We start from the raw sequence: 23048 nt of genomic DNA, 5'->3' as shown, positions 1-23048 counted from the left end.
GTAAGCAAATGCAAATATTTATATAGCAGACAAATGTATAATCACAGAAATTAGATGGAGCCTTTATCAAGGTCCTTTCCACAGGACATAAATTTCCACCTTGAGATGTATCACTAAGTTCCAGGACATTTAACTGATAAAATTTGGGGAAAATTAATGAATTAATGAATGGATGAAAGATAGTGTGTTTTAAAGACTGATATTTGCAGTATCATTTGTATGGTAAAACAAGCAATATAAGATTTTTTTTAAAAACAGCATTAAAAAAAAAAGCAAATAAACACCATGAACTATTGCAAACTTGCCTGACACACGATCAAGAACCTCTGCAAGAGTTGTTGAGACAGGCAAGTGAAGAGTACGAAATTTGTGTCCAGCTCCATACATTGGATGTTGAATTACATGACTAGTAGCATTAATTCTACCTTTGTACAGCTGAAAGGAAAAAAACAGTGAACATTAATTATGACTTTAACACGGAGAAATAGCTTAAACCACCATGTTCTTATAAAGCCACGTCAGCTAGATAAAGCTAAAATCTTAGTGTGCTAAAAAAGAAAACTGACATATCCTTCAACTTTAGAGGTACACAATAAAAATGCATCAAATTAGGACATGTTTAGTTTTTTAACTCAAAATAATTTGCTTTGAAAGCCTACAATATTTTTAGGACCAGAAACAGTATGATATCATCTTTGCTTTAAAAACCAATTATTTTACATAGCTGTAATATGAGAGAAAAATTGCATGCCTGAGACTTGTAATTATTTAGGAAATGAAAACTTAACTCTGAAACTAAATATCAAAAAATAACAATATACTTTGAGTAAAGAAAGATGATGTTTCTGTGTTGCTCTGACTTGAGGAGGAAGTTTATTCTAGACTTAATATCTACTTTTTGTTATTATGACAGGTAACTAAGTCATTATTAGTTAAAACTGCAAATATTTTACCATAAGGTATTTTAGACAGCCCTGAAGACCTGTTTATTAATATGCACTTACAGGACCAATTTATTGTTGTGCAATACAGTAAGAAAAAATTGTGTTTGCTGACAACCAGAATGGACCTCCTGAAAAACAGTTTTGGTAAGAACTTTTAAGAAAAAAATGGGGAACCAATCTCTGAAAGGTTATGTTGTTGGATATTCTATATTCTATGTATATGGTGTACATCCACATAATTTTTAAGGTTCCTCTTTGCTTGTTACAGGAGGAATCATCTCAGTAAGAACACAATTTCCCAGTGTTTTTAACAGAAGAAACTGAATTATGACAACTTTAAGACACTTTTTCTGCTTCTACATATCTAGTAACAGCTTTCTGTAAAAATCTGTTGTATGTAAACCAATTAACAGAAAATTGATGCTACCTTCACATTATCAATGGACCTGTTAACAATTACTCAGCCAAGCTAAAACATTTAAATGTTTGTGCTAAAACTGTATTTGTGCCTCCTTTTCCATTTTATACAATCTGATCTAGTTCCCCTCTCATATCTCTTCTGTACTGCTTTACTTCTGAGATGCAGAAACCAAACAGCAAATACGTTTTCCTGGATGGGAATACCAGATCTTTTAAAGAAACCTGTAGTTTTACCCTATTTTTTCAGTCACAGCCTTCAACAGAAAGCACTTTAGGCATCAATTGTAATTTTGTTCTAGTGAAGCATGTGGAACCATAAAGCATACATGTGCTTCATAAATTAATCCACATGTTTGTCACTCAATTTATTCATGGCATTTTGGCTAACTGCTGAAGGATGTCTGCCAATTTTGACTATGACCGATCCTTAAGGAAACTGCTAAGGACTACTGGACAGATATTGTATCTATATTTATTGCTAGTGTGTAAGGGTACTATTAAAAAGCCTTCTGTAAGATAAATTTCAGTTGACAGATCCTTCAGAAGCAGTGTATTTCCAACAAATATTTTGTGTTATCATAACATAGTGCCTTGAATTTTCTTCTAAAATGATAAGTTACAATTCAATAGCACTTTCCAGAACTCCATAATGTGTACAGCAGAAAAAAGCTGCTAACATTTAAAAGTTGAATATACTTGAACTTGAGATTTAAAGGCTAAATTTATTCCATGTTTACCATACGGTATCAAAAACTCTTACTGGACAAGGCGACTGAAGAAACAAAGTCACTTTCTCATCCTCAAGCATCAACTGCAAAAAAAGCCTCCTAATAAATCCCGAAATATTTCCAGAGGTTGGGAGGTTCCCACGCTGAGGAGAGGACTGGAACAATTCACAGAGAACCTGAGAATGCAAAATTATATCAGATTTAAAATATTTCTATATTTAGGTCTCTAAAATATAGCTCTACACAGCCATAGTAGGCAGTGCCCGAGATCCACTTCCAGTTATCACACAAAACAGCTCAGAAATGAGCACCACTGAAGAAAATACCTGCACCAAATAAGGCCCTTAACATCAAAGTTTAAAATGCTGACTATAGCATGAAAATAATTGTAAACACGTTGATTTCTCAAAAAGATAAAACCCTGAAATTGAAGTAGTTATAAAAACAGCTTTTGAATCCCTAAAGCAAACATTTCCCAGGGCATAATGCACTATTACTCCCAGCCATTAAGAGAACTGACTCAATTTTTTACTGACGTCTTCTTCCTCCTAGAGCATCATCATGCTCATTTTTAACGCTGAAAAACCATTTTTTCATTATACTTGTATTCAGCTCGGTCTGCAAGGTTAATGAATGTGACGAAGATAGCTGAATCTGCTCTAGAATGCCAAATGCAAAGCCATATTCTGCAATACCCTGTATTTCCTTGGACAAAGGCTGTACAAGCGAACTTCCTAGGAAATCTCCTTAGGTTATATTAATATTAAATATGTGTATGAAGCTTGCTGTTCACATTTTTCATTTCACAAAAGTTTAGCCCTATCAAATTAAACAGTCTTTTGAAGTTCAGTCCAAGTTTTATTTCTCTAAACCAAGAGAAATACAAATCGATACACAGGACTGGACAGCCACGCCATAACATTTTTGTATGTTTCAGACTCAGACCAACAAGCTAAGGATTTTAATATAAAATTTTTCCAGTCAATGACAGCTTACAAAACCACAACTTATTATAAAGAAAGGTTAAAAAGTTTTCCAAGTTAGCTGTAGCCATTAAATTAAAACATTACCATTTTTCTCTCTCACCTGTGCCATAAGTCTCTGGTTATTAGGATGGCAAGAGATGCACTGTAGGAAGAAAGCAACTGTTGCATTTTCAATTGCTGTCCGCTGCTGAGTGGTCAATCCTGTGGTTACAGTCGAAGAAAGCAAGCTGGATCTTGCACTGGTCTGTTGTGCCGTCATATTGTGTCCTCCAGAGGTAGCACCAGAATGGCACAACAGGAATAAAAGTGCTGTCCACAATGGATTGACTTCAGAGCCACCCAACCAATCCTTCATCATGTGGCTGTTGCCAACTTCTGTCAGAAACCTGAGAACAGGAGCAACCAGGTCTGCCGTGATGGGCATTTTATTAAAGTGCTGTGGAACATGGTGCCTCCTGAGCCTGTCCTGGGTGATATCCACTGATTGTGCAGTGCAGTCAGAGCTAGAAGTATGGTTAAAGCAAAAACTAGCAAGACTTCTTACAAGCAGTGAAGGCAAACCTGAGTCCAGTAACTGCTTGATAGCTTCAGGAGACTGAGATGAGGCGGCAAGAGTAGCCAGGTGAGACTCTGTTAGTGCAAGAGGGGCTTGTGCATTTTTAGAGTCATCTGTCAAAGATGAACTGAGGTCCTGCTTTTTGCTGTCATCGGTCATAGACAGTCTGTGCTGACACTGCATTGGAGGAGGAGTGATACCCATCCATCCCATCAGTAAGGAAAAATAATTTGGGTGGATGTGGCACATGGAACAAAGCAAACTATCAACAGCTTTCTTCAAAACCATGTTGCAGGGAAGAGACATGGACCAGTTAAACAGTGACCTGTAGAAGACAGAAAATTGTATCAATACATAATCTGCCAGTCATTTTCCCCTTTCTTATCATTGTTCATACAACATTTTTGCACTTTTATGATTTACTATTATAGAAGCTGCTGTGAAAAACTCCTTGCTGAACTTGGAAGCTTCTTTTGGATCACCATCAGCAGGAGGCTGATGACCCAAAAGGCATTTCTCAGCTGTAGGCCTAAGTTTCTTTCACCATACTGTATTTTAAATAGATATAAACCAGCTGCACACAAAAACCAGATTTGAGTCTTTCTACAGCTGTCATACATCTTATCCGTTTTTAACCAACTGCAACCTCTTTGTGCTGTCAACTCTCCAAGCTGCAGCTATTAGGGTCACACACATGTGTGTACATAGACTCATTAACATGAAGGTCTCAATTCTTTGTAAGAACTGAAAGTACTTTAATGTGTTTAAAAAGTTTTAAAAATTTCTCTTATTGAGCATTTTCCTAAAGATGCTGAAAAAAAAAAAAAGAGAAAGCAGCAACAACCCTGTTGGTTGAACAACACCCCCTTGCCCTCCTTACTTGACCTAAACTTAGGACACAATTTGAGAACAGAATTATTCCTCAGCGATTCTAAAATCTCACCTACCGTTGACCTCACATCCAAGCACTACCTACCTGACTGAATGCTCTTCCAAGGCATATGAGTGCAGAAGCTAATTTAGCTCCTGTTATTCAGATTAAATTTCAGAAGGGGCACTTGTAAAGTAAAATGATAATTTCTTCACACAGAGTTGTTCAGAGCATGTGAAATATTTTCAAAAAAGCCAGTTTCAAAATTGCATTCACAGTACCTTAACACTACAGTTGTTACATTATCTTAACATTTACATACAGAGGTGTACATGCACTTCATGCCATTCAATGCTAGGTTTTTAAATTGAGTTTGGATGTATTATCACATATTGCATTCCTATTTGAAGACAAGGGTTGATTTCCCCTCTTATGGAAATGTTATTCTACGTTTAGTCTAAGGGCACTCTAGAACTCAACGATCTCTCTGGGTCTAACCAAAGTTGGATTTATCACCAGTCAAGAGAATGGTTGATAAAACCCCTCCCTAACAGAAAACTCATCTCAGTGGCTAAATGATCTATAACCTATAGATCTATAATGATCTATAATGTCTGGAAAGACAGCCACAGTTTCCAAAAGTCCACATTTAATAAAGCTACACACTTTTCTCCAACTATATATTGACACAATCCAAATGCCAAAATCTTCTGGATGAGTTCATGCTTTATGAAAAATAAGGTTTTTTGCTAAAAATATATTTTAAAATAACTCAGGGATTAGCATCCATTGGCCAAAGCAAAAATACTGAAATGGAAAATGGGGATGATGGGAAAATATTTCCAAGAAAAAAGTGATTTATCACATGAAGGAAAAACTTCGAGCTACAACTAGAATCCCTTGCAATATTTCAAAAGTTACAGTATCAAAGAAGATGAAGAATACACATGAAAAGTTATTTTTATTAGAAAAATTAGAAAAACCCATATAACTCTGACAAAAAAAAATCTTTTATGTTTATTAAAGAATATATTTTATAATTTTCTCCAGATGGTGGCTCAAATGTGTGATAGTTTTATATCTGGCAGGAGGTAGCAGAACAGGGCTGTATCATAACTTGCATACTCAAACTAGATACAGACTAGTTTCAAGGTACAAACTCATTTCTCCCTGTGCTGAAAACAATACACTATCCTCCAAAAGACAGGAACCCACATTTATATAAATCTAATTGGGCTGTCCATTTTCGCAAGTCCATTCTTATTAGACCTTTTCCTTTATAAATCTTAAAATGTACCCTGAAATTGTATTTCTGTTAAAGCGTGTTGCTAAAAGGACTAATTGACCTGCAATTTAAAATCCTTAAACTGATTCCCAAGATGAACAAGCTCATTTTGAATTAAAAATTATCTACATCACAGTATCACTGTCTTTGGAAATTGTCTTGCTTGAAGTCATGTCGCACATATGAAAGAATTCCACAGGCTTGTACTTGTAACCATAACTTACATGGTTACAATTTAAACATTCAAACACCATCAAGTGTAACTATTCCTAAAAGAGACTGTTTGTGGAAAAATAGGAAGATTTCCTAAGAGTAACAACAAAACTATGTGCAAAGATCCCGTCATTAACTGCAACTGTATTCAACAGTACAAATCAAAGATGCCTAATGCTAGATACAGTAATCTAACAGCCATTTTTCTATAAAACATATGAAACAATGTTATGTGGCTTTTTTGTTTTCTTTAAACAGAAGAGATGGTTAAGCAACATAAATTGCAAATATTAGGTCCTATATTTTCATTTTGGGAGTAAGACTATACATTTGGTGTTTAGGGTGAACTTCTCTTTAGAATGCATGAAAATGAAGCAAGTTCATAGCTTAAGATTCGCTCCAGATTTTGTGCCTTCATTTCTTTCAGATCAAACTGGCCAGAACAGAAGTGAAAACTCCAAGAAAACATCTCCCCCTTCCTATCTCTCAGCTATCAGTTATAAATACTGGATACTGTGACCAAGAAGATAATACTTCTATAACAGCTTCCTAATGAAAATCCCTTATATGTACTGTGAAAATTACTGCAAACAATTGCAACAAGAATAGTCCATGAACAGAACCGTGAGCCCGCTTACCTTTCACATATATGCAAGTATATACATGGATTTGCTGTTTCATTTCAGATTTTGGGTCTTTAAAAACAATTATACCTGGAATATGGGCAGTGCAGTTTTGAATTTAGAACTGCAAAACTACCTGTTTGGAAATCCTTAGGTATCCATTCTACCAATTAACTTCAGCCATATCACCTTCCACTACTACTTCACAGTAAGTGCCCTTCAAGTTGTATTACATCTGTGAAGGAAACGATTTAATTACAAAAAGAACGCGGTGCAAACCTTTGCTTTACTTACTCAAAGAGCTCCCTGTCCAGCAGTGCTGGCAAGTTGTACTCAACGAGCAATTCGTAACTATGCCACAGAATTGCTGCCACGCAATGCAAGTGAGAAGGGGATGGCATCAAAAGCCCATACTCTCTGGTTGAGCTATTGGGACAAATGTAGCTGACCCGGCCACTTTTTTTCATAGCTGCAACTCTTGCAGAATCACTGACCCACTTCAGCAATGCTTGAATTCTGTAAGACAAGATGATGTTGCACATTATACACGAGCAAAGACACACTCGGAATCAAATTAGCTTCCTGGTTTTTTGTAATCCAATTTACATTTATCTCTTTCTTTGAAGTAAAGTTCGAGAGTGAGCTCAAGCTCTTTTTTCTCAACACTTAGATCAGGGCAAAAATTAATTTTAAAAATTTATCTTGGACAGCCAAATGTGAACCTTCTACAGAAAAAGAAAATATAGCAGGCATCTGAGTTCCGACTATTTGAGAGAAAAGTTGAAAACCAAAGTTTTATCACACTTATAAGAGCAGAAAAAGTGGTACAGCATTCCCTGGAAAGGACACAAAAAGCTAGGACAGAAAGCTGGGAGAGCTTTTTCAGATTTCTGCACTTCCATACTACCTCATAACAATCAGATTTCAAAAATGTACCGTTTTGTGAACTAATATCAAGCCACTGTTTAACAGATTATTCTTTGTATATGCTTCCATATGACAACCCAAATAACATTACCTATCTTTTGTTCCAGGGTCTTGCGTTGTTCCAAGCTGATAAAGAATGTCTATTGTGGAGTCAGAAGAGAGACCATTTAATCTTCCAAACAGTAAAGGGCTATTCAGATCTTGCCGCGTTCAAAAAAAAAAAAAAGGGGAGGGGAAATAATAGAAGTACTTACATACGTATTTTTTAAGTGTACTAATGACATTATTACAGAATTGCAATATTAACATTGAATTAAGTTTTCACATTAACATAAGGATGAAATTCCTATACACACCACTGTCTCAAAACTGTGCATTTTGTACGTTCAATGTTCAGCCTTACTACGAAAGGAAAAGCCATTCAACATTCATCAGATGCAGGACTCAGGGGTTTACATGTTAGGATTTCCTTCAACATATTCCAAAAAGACATGAATAATTCCAAGAAATCTGTCAAACATCTTGCTTCACAGAAGCAAACACTTTTTTTCAAAATGAAAGCGTATTTAACTCCAATTTCCAGCAATGGGATTACTGTTGAAGATTTCCACAGATTATTTCCTATTCAGCTTCTCCTCACTGTGTTCAACCTCTACCCTGCCAAAATGTACCCTCCTTCTAACAACATTCCAGCAAAACAGAACAGTCTACGCTGAAACACTAACTCATGGCAAAAGAAATTGCGGATGCCATTTTAAAAAGCTTTCTGTTAGCAGCCTCAAAACAGAAAAAAACTGAATTTGTTTTCTTTCACTTAGAAACTGCAAAACAGCAAAGTGGTATGAAACCATAAATACAAAACCCCCAGTGCACTAACAGAACACCTTCTGCCAAATTTCACTGAGACACAGAATATAGTTGTATCTTCATTATGTACCTCCACACATAAGTATTTTCAATGCTTAGTGTAATTCAGAATTCATACTATTCTACAGACTACTGCTGCCCAAACTCTGCTGCATTCGTTTTCCTTAGCAGTACTTGCACAGAACTCCTTATTTTAACACCCCTGGACACAGTATCTAAAGGAAAGGGCATTTGGGATGCAGTGTGCATCTTGCTCTGTCTTCAAAACACCCACGCAATTATGAAAACCCAAACAACCCTGGCTGCCCTGCTTTACCGCGGTAGGACTACCCCCATACAAAGACTGTGATACTTACAAGCCCAACAAAGCACAACGGTAAGTTCTGGCAGCCCAAGTTCAGAATTAGAAAGCAACATGCAAATATATTGTATTTGTACTTTAGTACAAGCAATGTTTTTAAGCAACAGCTGAAAAGAAATGCACTGCACTCACCTGCAGGATCACTCCCTGATGCCGAGCAGTTCCTTAGAAGAATGTCAATCAATTTTAGGCCAATTCTGGTGGACTGAAGTCCAATTTTCACAAGCACAGCTTCAATGTTTGGAGAATGCATCCCACAGTAAGGGGACATCAGTAAAGCAGCACATGTCTGCAACAGATTAGCAGTGGGTGCTGCAGCACTAGCCATCATTCCTTCCAAATCACTTATGTGAGTGAGGCAGTGGTGTAATAATCTTAACCACCCAATACTGAAAAGGAAAACAGAAAAATGAGGTAATGTATTATTTTATTATAATACTTCTTATCTGTAGCACAACTACCTGTATTAGATTACAGGACAAATCCTGCAGAAAACTTCTGTGACATGGTCAAACATCATCTGAGCAAAGCAAATGACTGAATTTAGGACCACAATGAAATATACATTAGAAATGCTGCTGCAATCATTGGATTAAGATTGTAAGAAAGGCAGAGTCTGTGGGCAGAAACAGTAAAGAGCCTGCAAGTATTATTACTAAAGTTTCTCAAGATTTCTAGATTCACTTACATATTTCTTCCAACAGGGAGAAGTCCTTCCCTGTTGAGGGAAGGATGAAAGAGGTGTTTATATGTGGGGATGGGTGTGGGGCGGGTTTGGGTTTTATTGATTGTTGATTTTTTTTTTTCTTTGTTGGGTTTTATTCGCTTGTGTGGGTGTTTTTTTTTTGGTTTTTTTTTTACATCAAAAGGAATGAAGGTGCAAGAGTAGCTGGCATTAAAATTATACACCTGCACAACTTCCTTGACATCCCTAACTTTTAGGATCATACACATTTACAATAAGCTACAGTTAACCTTAAGGAACCTGATTTAAAATGCATATAGAAAAAGCACAGAAATTAAAAATGCATTAGCTACTACATTTCCCTCATGTCTCTCATTCTTTGACAAAATCATCCAGAAGCTCTTTTCATAACAAATCCTGAGAAACAAACCTATTGTAATCGAATCAATTTGGAAACACGTCAGTTAGACTTTATTGATAAAATACACCACAATACTATCTAAACTAGCATCACGAACAAGATGGCAATCTAAGCTGCTTGTGAAATAAATGGCATCTTTCCCTGACAAGTTCTGAACTAGCAGGTTGTTTCCACAACTAACCTTTACCACAGCTTAAAAAAATGCAAACTTTATTATAGATCTTAAATAAGGCTTACAATTTTATTTTAGGAATCGTTTACTCCTATATCAATTGGATTAATCAATTATAAGAGAGCAAGTTCTCTGTTATGTCTAAAAATTTATGCAAGTTTATTGAATGTTTCACATTACCATAATTGTTTTTAGAGATATAACATTAAGCTGAAAGCTACAATAAAACATTTCAACAAATGAGAAATACACACACACACCTTCTTTAGATACTGATTATTCTTATGTGACTTTATTATAGCCTTTTCTGAAGTAAAAATATAGTATAATTTGGCTATAATAATTTTCTTCACTGCTATTTAAGAGCAAAGACCAACTTCAGTTATACAGCTTTTAATAAATATACACTGAGAGTATTCATGTTCTCTAAAGTATGCTCTCAAATTTTTTCCCTGCAAAAGAAAGGTTTTTAAAACTTTCCCATGCTCTCTTTAAATTTATAAAGTTCAAAGATAAAATATTTAAAATTAATACGTTTTTGCAATTTAATAAGCTAAACTTAAAAACCAGGAAATCTCACAAATCCATGCAGTAAATTAAAGTTGGAAAACTTTGACACTTTAAAAAAATTCCTCATGCGTTCATTTATTTTAATGTTTAAAATGAGTAAGAAACTCAAAATGCCTCCGAACCAAATAAACGCTTTTGAAAAGAAATCTTGCTGATAGGTCAGAATCATAACAACATTCAGCTCCTATTTCTGAAGTGTCTGCAAACAGCAATATTAGATATGACTTCCACAAAACATTCTATTGTTCTATTTCTACTCCTGCTCCAATACTTACGTAACTCTGTTTACTTCTGTAAGGATAAGAAGTATTTTGGCACTGCATTTTTTTTGACAACTGCCATTTAAACACAAAATGCGACTCTCAATGCTTTCCTATGCTTTGTATTCTCCCACCACTGAAGGTACAAAACATTCCCTTCTACATTTGCAGACTAAACATGCTACTACAGAAGGCAGAAGTACTGCTTGTATTTCCCTTCACGCCGGGAGAAAATAAAGAGGAAGAATTTGCTACTGAAAGATCTGACTCAGAGAAGAAAACCCCGTAAAAACCGCGAACCCTAGACCAGAAACGGGCACAAACCGCGGCCCGACGCTGGAGCCTCACCTGGTTTTGGAGACCTGGTCCTCAGAGGGAAGGAAGGGATTATTGACGGTGGCGGAGGAGGTGTTCCCAAAGGCCGTGAGGCCCAACAGCTTGATCTGAGACAGGCCCAGGGTGCTGGCATCCCGGGGCCGATGGAGACGAAGGCAGACGGCCGAGGCAACCTCAGCTTTCACCAGCTGGATTTTTATATAGGTGAGACCGCTCGTGATAACAGGGGTTGACAACGGTAACATGTTGACACCGTCTGCGCTTATTTCAACAGATACCGATGAAGGGCAAGCTACAGAGTAAGATAAGAAGGTTTAACGCTGTTTTAAAATCTGTGCCGGTTTGCCTTCATCATGGATACGTGGTCAACGCTCAAAATTCAGAGAACAAAATGCCTGAAATGATCTCAGGCAGACGCTACTACAGAACTGCAGCTGGAGAACTTTACCTGGGAGATGGTACATGCTAAAAAGCACAAGCACTTTGATACATGGTATATACAGTTTATTTCAAAGACTTCAGAAGAAGTCAAGCCTGGACACTGAAAATCCTGTTTCTCTATCAGGGCTACAATAATAAGAGCTGTAAGTCTCATGCTTTTTCCTAACTATCATACAAAAGCATTTTGCCTGAAGACCCTTGACCAATATCACTTTCTCCAAGGGCAAAGTTTTGATAAGTATGACGAAGTTTTTGACATATTTAACACGAATGCCACATGACATCTACTAGGCTAGAAAACAGAGGCAGGGCCTTCCATTCTCAAGGAAAGCAGAATTTACAAGCCTTTCCAACTTATTTTACAGGCATTATTCAAACAACCTCCCAGCTTGATTATACTCCTTGTATTGCATCCCAACCTTCAAATTTTTGAACCGGCATCAACATCAGTGAATTTACTTACTTGCCAGAGAGGCCAGGTGAGGCTGGATGTGGATCTCCTTGAGCAGCACAGCTGCAGGAAGGTGAATCGTGAGGTCACACCAAGCTTCCTCAGGTAAAAATATGTATGACCATGCAGCAGAGCGAGCGCGTCTGTGGGGAGGAGTAGCCTGCAGCAGCACCTCAGCAGGCTGGGCAGTGGGACTGCTGGAGGTGATTGAACCTTCAAAAACAGCACCCACATTAATTTACAAAAAAAACCCACATTAATTTACAACCTGAACTCTGGAAAACACCTTTTCTGTCTCACGTCTTTTGCTTTATCAGTAATATCCCATGTTTAATGCCCACTGCTCAGTTACTTTTCTTTTACTCTAAGACTGTTTTAAATAGGCAATTTACATATCCACATGCATATGTATGTCCTTGAAATTTGCTAGGGGACAACTGCTACCAAAATTCTAAACTTAGTCTCAAGAGTACATGGCAAACCAAAAACAAACCAAACAGAAAGGTGCAGGTTGAATGGCATGCTTAGAACTTGAACTCAGTTAATTCATGGTTAACACACTTTAAATACTAAAATAACATAAATGACTTTAAAATCAACTTCTGCAACCCCTTCTTCTTTAGAAAGGTTTCACATGAAAACTTTTTCTAAAAAAGGCACCAGAATCAAAAAAACCTGGCCTCAGCTGCTGCCTCTTTTTCTACTCCTAGCATAAGTTAAGAATGAAGAAGGAAGATGTAGGCTGTCTTCTTTAGCAAGTTTCAGGGCATAACAAGACCAGACTTGAGCTGTTCCAAACTACAGGTACATGGGGTGTTTTACTGTAAAGTAGCTGTAGCCTGACTCCACGACTAAATGCCTAGCAGCAGCTGGACATATTGTGATAAACTTCCATCCCAAAAAGAATGAAGCTCATCTCAGAGAATAACTATTGCAGTAAGTTTGCTGAGGCTCCATTATTTTCATGCGGGAAAAGCCAATTCCTTGTTATCACAACTCATTTTATACAGTTTTTACAACTTCGTGTGCAACTTCACTTGGTCAATAGATTTCTTGCCAATTACTCCATTGGTTAGCAAGAGGTATTCTACTTGTGCATCAAATCCCTATGTCCTTGGATTGTTTACATTTTTTCCTTACTGATTGTCATGGGCCAAATCCCCTGTTATTGCAGGTGCATTTGTTTTTCAACCCAGGAGTAGGTTGTTGCGCTAACGAGTTTTCATACCAAGATTGTTTTCGCATGGGAACTTGCAAATTACTTAGAAGAAGTGGCAGGCTAACTTTGGCAATTTAGCAGAGCAGGCCTGATTTTATGAAGCCTTTCTTTTATAATTCTTTTACCTGTCATGACAAATAACCACATGATGAGAATCAGAATATACTACAGAGACTACTAAATGATGGGAATTAGAATGTATTAAGTGAGGGTAATGAAGGTTAATTTCAAAAGCACACTCCTGACTGAAAGTAAAATATTAAGAGAGATGCCCTCATGGCTGAACATCAAGAACTGGAGCACTTTGTAAGCTGGAAGATAAGGTAGGCAAGAACCTACCACCATACATGCTTAGGATTTTTACTATTTAAAGTAATAAAGAATGAGCACTTGCATGATTCCTAAATTTACAATTTAGAAATTTGTGAAGAGAAAAGTAGAAGATTTCCAGATGCCCCTATTCTACTAAATAAACCTCTTTTTATGTTCTTTTGTAATGCCATTATTTTTGACACTTAAATCTGAATTACAGGACTGAATGGATTCCTTTCTCATTCAATAATCTCTCCAGAAATTTTAAAATTAATCCCCTCTTGTCAGTGAGACAAACGGTATGAATACATTCAAGGGCTGCACCAGGCCAGTGGGCAGCAACAGAAAACAAAGACACTAGTACTGAAAAGGAAAGCCTTTGTAAGGTATTACAGCACCACTACCTCTTAAAACACACACATTTTAGTTAACTGGCAGCCATTGTATTGATATCAAAACAGCATTGCAATTCTAACAAATGCTCATGTAGCCAATATGAGAGCAGTCAGAAGCAGATATGAGAGCACCATCAGCAGACCATCCTTATGCTCCAGCTTCTTGCGCTCTGCTTCACCAAGCTCTGGCTCATTCTCTATCATCCCACCATGCCATGATTCTGTGCTAACTCCATCAAAACTGATGTGCCTAATAAGAAGTTACTGAGTCTTAGTGTGTCTAAGGCACATGGTGGGCTGGAACCAGGCATCCCCTGACCTAGGCCAGGAGAAAGGGGCTAACCTTGATGCACGACTTCATGAGACACAGAGCACTCCCTCTCCTTCTCTCCCCTGACCACACGAGGTCAGGGTACCTGTGGTGGAGGGGACTAACCTCATCCCCCAACACTACCTTGAAACACCAGCAACCCCTCTCATTAGAAGATTCAGTAGTATTGGAACATTTGACATTATCACACTACTTTTTGTTAAGAACTTGATACACATTCAAGTGACCAACAGACATTAATCTAAGAGAAAGAAGCATCACTCACCCAAAGGCGCAAAATTGTGAATTCCTTCGGCGTTATCCGGCTCAGAAGCGAGCACTCTGGCTTTCAAACTGCTATCTGTCGCTTTGGTGGGACCAGAATCCAGGAATTTCATAATAGTTGAAACCATGCTCCTTGCTGTGTTAACAATAGCTCTTGTGCTTGTCACCATGTTGTTACAGATCAGCTGAACACCGCCTGTGTGTAGTGTGGGCAGAGAGAAAAAGATACTGCTCAGAAGCACGCAACAGATTCCACACAAGGCAAGGCCTATTTAGTAAATTGGCCCATGTACACACATATATGTACTCTTTAAGTGCCAAAAAAATCAAACCCAAGCCTTTTATTTGATGTGGCTAAAGAAAAGAAATTCTCACCCATATCATGGAAAGCCTTCAGTGCCTCACTTGTATCCAACACTCGTAAAATGAACCAGAGCAGTGGCTCAGATAACTGACATGTGGCAAGAGAACCCTAGAAAAAAAATCAAGAAACACATGATTTCAGACAAAATCAGTACAGTAGAAATTCAAATAACAGCTCTCAGCCTCCCCTTTTAGTAGGTAAAACTAACAGGGAAGAAATGCCACCAGAGCTGACCTCCCTGCCACCATATACAATACCATGTTCCACATGGTTCAACTCCTTACACAGGAAAAGTCTTTGGGGTATGAAAATCTCTTACTCAGGCGGTGAACATCTTCAGGGAAATAAGAGTACTGAGCCACAGTAAATGTGCTTCTCACTTGCACATAATAAAATATCTGTTCCATCTTCAAGCCTTTAGCCAGGAACATTTACAGAAATGTCAAAATGTCCTTAGAGAAAACTCTCCCTGTACCAAGGGCAACAGGGAGAGGCTCCCAACTTCTTCAGCACCCAAAGGAAGCGAGGTTGTAAAAATGTTCAGATTTCTTTTACATAGCAATACAGCTTTCTGACCTTATTACTGATTACAGGATCAACTACCTTGAAGCACAGCTAGCCTAAGGGACCTTACCTGCCTTCCCATGTACCCACAGGCCATGTAGGTAAGAATAGGCTGAAGCATCACTTGAACTGTTGTTGCTTTCTTACTAAGTGTTGTCAGGATAGTGAACAACCCATCTCCAACTGATATTGCATCTAAGCCACCATGAAAGTTCTCGTGTTTAGTCAGATGTAAGCCACTTGCACCTAAATGAAAAGAGACAGTTCAGAGGCCACAAACTGAGACCTAACAAACCATTAACAGCACATAAGAGAACTCGAGACTATTCAAACGTTCACATAGATTTTACAAAGTATAAATGGACCCGTTTTCAGGATCATATGTCATATGTCATATGACTTACAATTAGTGTTCCCAGAAATGTATAAATAGGAAGACTTGAACCAGGAAGTCAGGAAATTCAAATCAAATCAGACCATAAAAATGAGTGTAATTAGTGAAGGAAATAGGGTAACTACAAGGATTGAAATCACTCTTAGCTAGAAGCAACTGACATTTAAGATTTTTTTTCAGATAATAATAAAGTGCCCTCTTGCTGCCAAAAAGCTCCCCAAACATTTAACACACATATTTCTATCAGAAATACCTCTCCCAGAATTCTGCTTTTCTCTATTAAACCTCAGGATTTAGTCATGACAATTTTCTGAATATCAACCCTCAGCAATATTGACTACATATTGCTGAGATTACAGACAGAAAGCAAAATAATAGTCTTCTCATGGAAGAGATTACTTCCATAAATACAACTGTCTTACAAATCATACAACTTTGATCTGGAAGAGCTGTTAAAAGCGGTCTTAGATTTAAATGTAAGACAACCACAGAGCAATCCTGTCCCATTTAGAGAAACTGCAGTTGTACTAACAAACAATAATAAAAATCAGTGTGCTCAAGTGATCTTTGGAGCATGTCTTAAAGAAACATTTTGGCAAGAGAATTGCCAGGCGTGGTACTTTGGCCATCTTTAAACAAGAAAGCAAATACTGATAAGCAATGCAAGCAGATCAACAAATAAAGCAGTCTCGAATCCCAGCCTCTGTCCAGTCTAGAAAAGTTAAATGGAATGACAGAACTGAAGTCAAGTAAGTTGGATTTGCTGTGAGGGAGGACCTCCAGGTGAGGACAAGATAGGACAGGAGGTGAATACTGTTACTCCTGTGATTTTCACAGTTTGTCAATTACAAAGCATAAAACCCTAATGAAACAGACACAATGGTCACAAAAGGAAAAACAAAGAAAAATGTTTAAAATTCATGTGACAAGTGAATTACTCAGGGCCATTCTGGATCCTGACAGCTGGCTTGCCAGATGCAGAAAATCAACATTATTAGCATAAATGCTGACACCAGAGCTACTACCTATCAGTAACATTTACAGACATCTTCTTGTTTAGCTATCCTGGTAGCACCTTTCTATGCTGCATTAGTTGTTACATGCTTACTACTATATGCTGATAATTGATTTTTGGATCCTGTGTAACCCTGGCTGCAGTCTCACAAAATGTTTTGTTCTCAGAAATTGTCCAGAGAGAGCTTAATATTGTTTTTCTTGAAGGAACTAAACCCACAAATAACTGTGTTACATCTTCCCAAAATACATGGACAGATTATTTTCAATAACCTGTATTAAAAACCCTTTGGAAGAACAATCCATTGAAGGGATCAGCTCACCCAGAACCCTGATTTCAATGAAAAACGTTTTGAAAAAACTATCTTTCCAAACTGCCCTTAAAAAATGCAAAACAACTGCTGGACAAAAGTCAGTGGTTTAGAAAGGCATCAAAGTGGAGGAGAAGAATATCTGAATTTCACTCCAAAGAAACACATACTCAGAACAAACCAGCATTCCCAGAACAAATTACTTCCAGTGTTCATAATGTATTTGCAATATGACACCAACTACTCAAACTGACGAAGGAGATACTCTGGAATTAATTTCAGAAAGGTTCCAGCAACACAATCCAGACTTGTCAAACCCTGCCTCCTGTTTAATTTGACTACTAGAGATAACTATTAATTGCTTTCCTGCTGAAATAAACTACTGGTCTAATACTCATGAGGGCTCAATGAACAAGAAACTGTTTCCTGATTCAGTTCATTGGTTCAGTTTTGTACCTGCTTAAAAGAGGCAGCACAGAAAAGGCCAGAGCAACTTGCTTCAAAGCAAGAGAACCATTATAAAGAGAACAAAATTTTACAACTACTACACCTGAAATGGAGTGCAAGCCTTTGTTTATCCCCCTGCAAAATGTTTTGCACGTGCAAAAATCCATGGTATTTCAGCTTGTGGTTTAACTCGTGCAAATAAATTCTATGCTACCATCACAGCACACAAGTAAGTCACAAAGATAGGTAGTCTCTCTAAGAAAATGCACCTCAGATAAATGTCTGACAAACAAGAGCTTTACTTTCTAAGTATCATGATCTCCCTCATTAGTTCACAGTGGGAAGATCTCACTCACAAATATATGACTGCAACTCCCAGAACATGATGTTAATGCAATTTCTGGTAACAAAGATGAAAAGTTTAGGCATTCTATAAAAGGGACACAATTGTAATTTGTATTTTCCAAAAGTGATTTAAAAAAGGAAAAACATCCAATACATATCAAAAAACTGAGGTAAGCTGTCTTGTACAAACTGAAGACTCATTCTAATTCATGCAGAGAGGCATGTGATGGCCACAGACTGAAATACAGGAAATTCCACTTAAACTTAAGAAATAGGCTTTCCTACTTTAAGAATGATTAAACATTATAACAGGTTGCCCACAGCAATTGCGGAGTTTCCACCCCTGAGGAATTAAAAACGCAACGGAACCAAGGTACTGAGCAACTCCCAATTGAGGCAGGCTCTGAGTTCGTGCAGGAAGGCTGGGCTAGACAATCTCCAGAGGCCCTGTAACATTAAGCATTGTGAGATTCAGCAAATTCAAATGCCGAACACATTCCTGTTTGGTTTCAATTACTGTCTCCTACCTCCTGTGAGGGGCTTTTTTTCATGCATCTGTTCCCCTTTACCTTTTGCTCTGCCCCTGCTTTCCAGTTGTTATAAATAAGTTCTATTTGAATAATCTATGTTTTAGTTACTTAATTGTTAAGTAATTTCATTAAGATTGTTAATGCTAGTTCTGCAAAAAGAATTTGCCTTATTCCTGTTTTAATATTGATTTATCACTTTATTTACTTGTTTGTTAATTAAGAATTCACCTTATTACCTGTATCTCTGCTCCCATTCGCCGGATAGTGTCTGAATATGCAAATAAAAAGAACACTAGAATTCTGGGAACAACTCAAGAACAAGAGACTCAAAAAAGCAGAAAACTAAAGTAAAATCCAGGACTGAAGTCGCACTTTAGACTAGTGCAAAAGGTACGGGTGTCCGCCGAAGCAGTTTTATTTAGTCGCCGTGACCTGAGAAGGAGTCCCCCATCGCTGGATGACCCCTGATCAGCGACGCGAAACGGACTCCCCGGCAAGGGGAAAAAGCCCGTGAGGGGGGGTGGGAGTCCCCAGCTTTGCTGTGAAGCGAAGCTGTGTGTACCTCCTCCTCCGCGTTGCCAAGAGAGCAAGCAAGCTCTCCCCCAAGGCCAAGCTTGATAATAAAGCAACATACAAAAAGAGCAAGTCTCTGACTCCCTCTCTTTTTTTCCAGAACACAGTCATTTCTGTACCACATTCTTCCACGTCTCCACCCAGCTCATGAGACTGCAGAAGTTTTCAAGGTTCCGCCACCCAAACGACCCTCCGCGCCACTCAGAAAACACCTACCAATAATCATTGCCATGGCGCTGCTGTTACACTGGCCAAGCGCGGACAAGATCTGGCTCATAATTTGCTGGTTGGCCAGCACCAAGTCGGCCACGTACGCGGTTGATCCTTGAGTGTTAGGGTTGCTCCCGTTGCCGTCCTTGCCTCCCGAAACCTTCTCCTCATCCGACACGCTGTCCGTAGTACTGCTCGCTACTGCAGCGCGGGCGCTGTACTCTCGGTTACTGGAAAGCGGCAGTTGAACTAAAATGTTTATCAGCTTTAGTAAATCAAACATGAGCTGATCCCTTGTCATCTCTCCACAAACCGCTTTGGCATCACCTGGACGGATAATATTGGCAAAAAGCCCTCCGAAACACGCTCGAGCGCCCACGGAGCTGTCCGAGCCGCTGCGAGACATTACTTTGTCCGAACACGTAATGTAATGATGCACAAGAAAGGTGATAGACTCAATTACTGCAGAAATAGTGCTAACTGATACAACTTCAAAATTCTGTTCCAGGGTGAATTCCAAGAGCTTCACTTGGGCATCCAATGGTCCCTGGCCCGTCTGGAAAGCACCCCTGAAAGAACAAAAAAGAAGAAAAAAAGAAGAAAGAGAGATATTACAAGTTATACAGGTTTGGCTTGTTTGAGTGTGGTCTTTTTCCTTGATTTTTAAGAATCCAAAAGCACGCCAGACTTCCGAGAAATTAAAATCCAGCTATTTTCAGAAATGCACGTTGAAGCAAAATCTAATTTTTCACTTGCATCAAGCTTCTTCTTAATTTTTTAATATACTGGTCATTAAACAGCCTGCAGAACTTGCTCATGCCACCACCTTCCTGATACTGCTAAGGATTAAGAGGTCAACTTTGAAAAAGGCTAAGATTTTTTTTTTTTTTTCTGTAATTCAGTTAATTTTGTAGGTAAAGATTTGGAACAGTCTATATATAGACGGAACAATCCTGTTCTGTTCTTCGTGGAAAGTTTTCTACATTTGCAAGAAAATCTCATGGAAAGCAGTCACATAATACTTTAATATCATGAGGATTATTTAGTTGCCAACAGGAAATCATGATGGATTTTCTTCTTCCCACAGGTCTTTTCTTTGTCCCCCCACCCAGCCACTCCCCGCCCAGAGATAAAAAGAAGAATGGTCAGGTTTTACCTATCTAAATAGTAAATATACATAAGACCATGAGAAGATACTCAAAAAATCACAGGCTGGTGCTTGTAGGTTGACTGCTTGAAGGATTTCTCCTAGGAATACGTTTATTTTATCAATTGCTTTTACACATATAGTGGTGAACTACAAAAAGAACCTTTTGAATACAAAATAAAACTTGTATTAGTTACTAAATTTTCATATATTTCTCTGTATCTTTTTACATTGATTAATCTTATTCTAACTTTTAAAATTAAATACAGAACAAAACAGTTTCTAGAAACAGCCCTGAAAAAAAACTGGAATTTAAGTAATTCTAACAGTAAAATACTGCTTTTCTTTACAATTAATCTTATGATCAGACATAGTACAGTTCAGGAATTATCTGTGTTCTTAGAAATAACCATCTAAATCCCTTTCTGGTGCTTTGCTTCCATTTCATGGCATTTCACCAAAAAAACCCCCAACATGTTTCAAAAATCTTTTCAGTGGTCTCAGCTTGTTTTAAACAAATGCTGTCAGGCAGACACACTGTCCAAGATTCACTGTGAATTGATGATTTTATTGTATTAGGACATGTCTTGTGGATATCCCTGATCATCAATATAACCTGGTAAACACCGCTCCTACAATTTAAGTTACAAAGGTAAAATCTCTTGCAGAAGGCAGAAACCATTTTCTGTAAGATTAAAGAATAGGTAACACCAAAGTGCCACCTACTGGGAAGCCAGAACTGAGGAAGCTCATCCCTAATTATACAAAGTCTTTGTCTGGAGATGAGCAGAACATCAATATCAGGAAGAAATGCTTCCTAGTGTACTTCAGACTAAACAATTGCCACATTTCCAGTGTACCACTGGAGACAGAGTCTTGTGCCCACTGCCATTGCCTTGAGGAAACAGAATTGTGAAAGATGAGCCATAAGCTCTTATCTCTCCCCTGGACAGACGCACTTCTCTACACTAGTGGGCATCAATGGGCCTCAGCAGAGTGGGACAGAGGATGTTTTCCACTGTCATGCGGAGAGAAAAACCCACCAAACATAAAGCAATAAAATGCATATTGCAAAAATAGAATTATGCAATCTCATAATTCATCCTACCATGTGAGAAAAGCCATCTGTACTATTTTCACAATCTATGAATAATTTCTGGAATTATTTCTGGAAACTTTCATTAATTCAGACCTCTCAGAATACTTTTTTTAATAGGTAAGCTCATCAACAGTGTCCTTACTTTAGGGAATTATTTCAACAAGGTTTAAATCTTAGCTTTAAATAAAATCAGTCCAAAATTTTAGTGCCTCTGTTGACAGTCCCTCACACATACAGCTGTGTGTGAATTCCAGATGCACTTTTCCATGTGCCAGGAGCAGCCCAGACCCTGCTGGTAGTGCTGCAGCCACAATGACAATTTCCACTGACACGTAACTTGACAGTATGACAAGGCACATACACATCTGAGCTGTGATCCACAGTCACAGATTTAAAGTGTCCTAGGGTGACTTTATGATTGATGCTTTGCATCCCCAATGGTCTGTTCTGTTTATGCTGGATATTAAGTTCTGCACCTTTCAGACTGGTTCTCAGAGCAAAGGGGGGAGAAGAAGCGTGCAGTTTGTTTGCAGAAACTGCACTTGTTCATTCCCCTGCATTCCCTCTCACAGACTGCGCTGCACAGAGGCACAGAGCTCTCCTTTGCTTCTAGTTAGTTTTTAGCTAGCTGAGGTGGAGAAGTTCCCCAGACTGTGCTTTTCTTTTTCTTGGAACTGACCAGCCCTGCTCTGGACTGAAAACCCAGAGGAGCACCAGGAGCTCTCATCTGTGGCTCACCAGGGCCCGGGACGCAGCACTTACCAGCGCAGGAGGGACTGAGAAGAGGCTGAGACCTGAGCTACACCACGTGACAAAGACTTACTGAATTTGTATCTCTTCAGAACAGCAAGAGGTTTTACTGTTTAATATTATTATTTTTTAATGCTGGTGAATACTTTGCTTGTTACAGAAACAGGGGTTTTTCACTTTTTTCCAAGGAAATCTTTTCCCAAACCAGCAGAGGGAGGGACGCTTGAACCTGCTTTCTAGAGGGACCCCTTTGGAAGTTTCCTCCCAAATTTGCCCTAAACCAGGACAAAAGTAAATGAGAGTATGAAAGAAAACAAACATGCAAGATTTACCTTTCTGTTGAAAGTATATGTATTAATTTCAATAAAAATTCACTGAACATCTGAGGACAAGTTGAAGAAAGGTGCACTTGTAATCGAGTAAGAAATTCTTGCATAGCTTGTGTTGCTGTTGGCCCAACCTAGAAGAAAAGACATTTTATGAACTATTATATGTAACTGAAATGTCTTCAAGAACATTAGCATCTTGCAAGAACAGGCAAGTATTGTATAGCTTAACTTCATTTCTGAAAATTTTTACAGTATCTTTACACAACTAATCTGTATCCATTTATATCATGTGTTTTTCTATTATGAACCATGAGTCAAAAGCAAGAAATTCAG

At 38.1% G+C, this 23048-nt stretch overlaps 1 protein-coding gene across 1 annotated transcript in view; it reads right to left on the bottom strand.

Moving 5' to 3' along the window:
• The window catches only part of BIRC6 (baculoviral IAP repeat containing 6), a 174760-nt gene that overhangs the window by 72133 nt on the left and 79579 nt on the right, over positions 1-23048 (bottom strand). The window contains exons 45-57 of the mRNA XM_040059756.2: positions 22719-22846; positions 19397-19959; positions 15637-15812; positions 15014-15110; positions 14640-14834; positions 12130-12330; positions 11238-11517; positions 8914-9170; positions 7645-7753; positions 6921-7142; positions 3179-3959; positions 2125-2268; positions 306-435 (exon numbers count right to left, since the gene is read on the bottom strand). Of these exons, the coding sequence (XP_039915690.1) occupies positions 306-435; positions 2125-2268; positions 3179-3959; positions 6921-7142; positions 7645-7753; positions 8914-9170; positions 11238-11517; positions 12130-12330; positions 14640-14834; positions 15014-15110; positions 15637-15812; positions 19397-19959; positions 22719-22846 (3283 nt within the window). The remainder of the gene's footprint in view (positions 1-305; positions 436-2124; positions 2269-3178; positions 3960-6920; positions 7143-7644; positions 7754-8913; positions 9171-11237; positions 11518-12129; positions 12331-14639; positions 14835-15013; positions 15111-15636; positions 15813-19396; positions 19960-22718; positions 22847-23048) is intronic.

The sequence above is a fragment of the Hirundo rustica genome, chromosome 3, assembly GCF_015227805.2.
Source record: "Hirundo rustica isolate bHirRus1 chromosome 3, bHirRus1.pri.v3, whole genome shotgun sequence".
NCBI classification, from domain to species: Eukaryota; Metazoa; Chordata; class Aves; order Passeriformes; family Hirundinidae; genus Hirundo; species Hirundo rustica.
The sequence above is the reverse complement of the archived record's forward strand: the minus strand, read 5'-3'. Positions and strand labels throughout refer to the sequence as shown.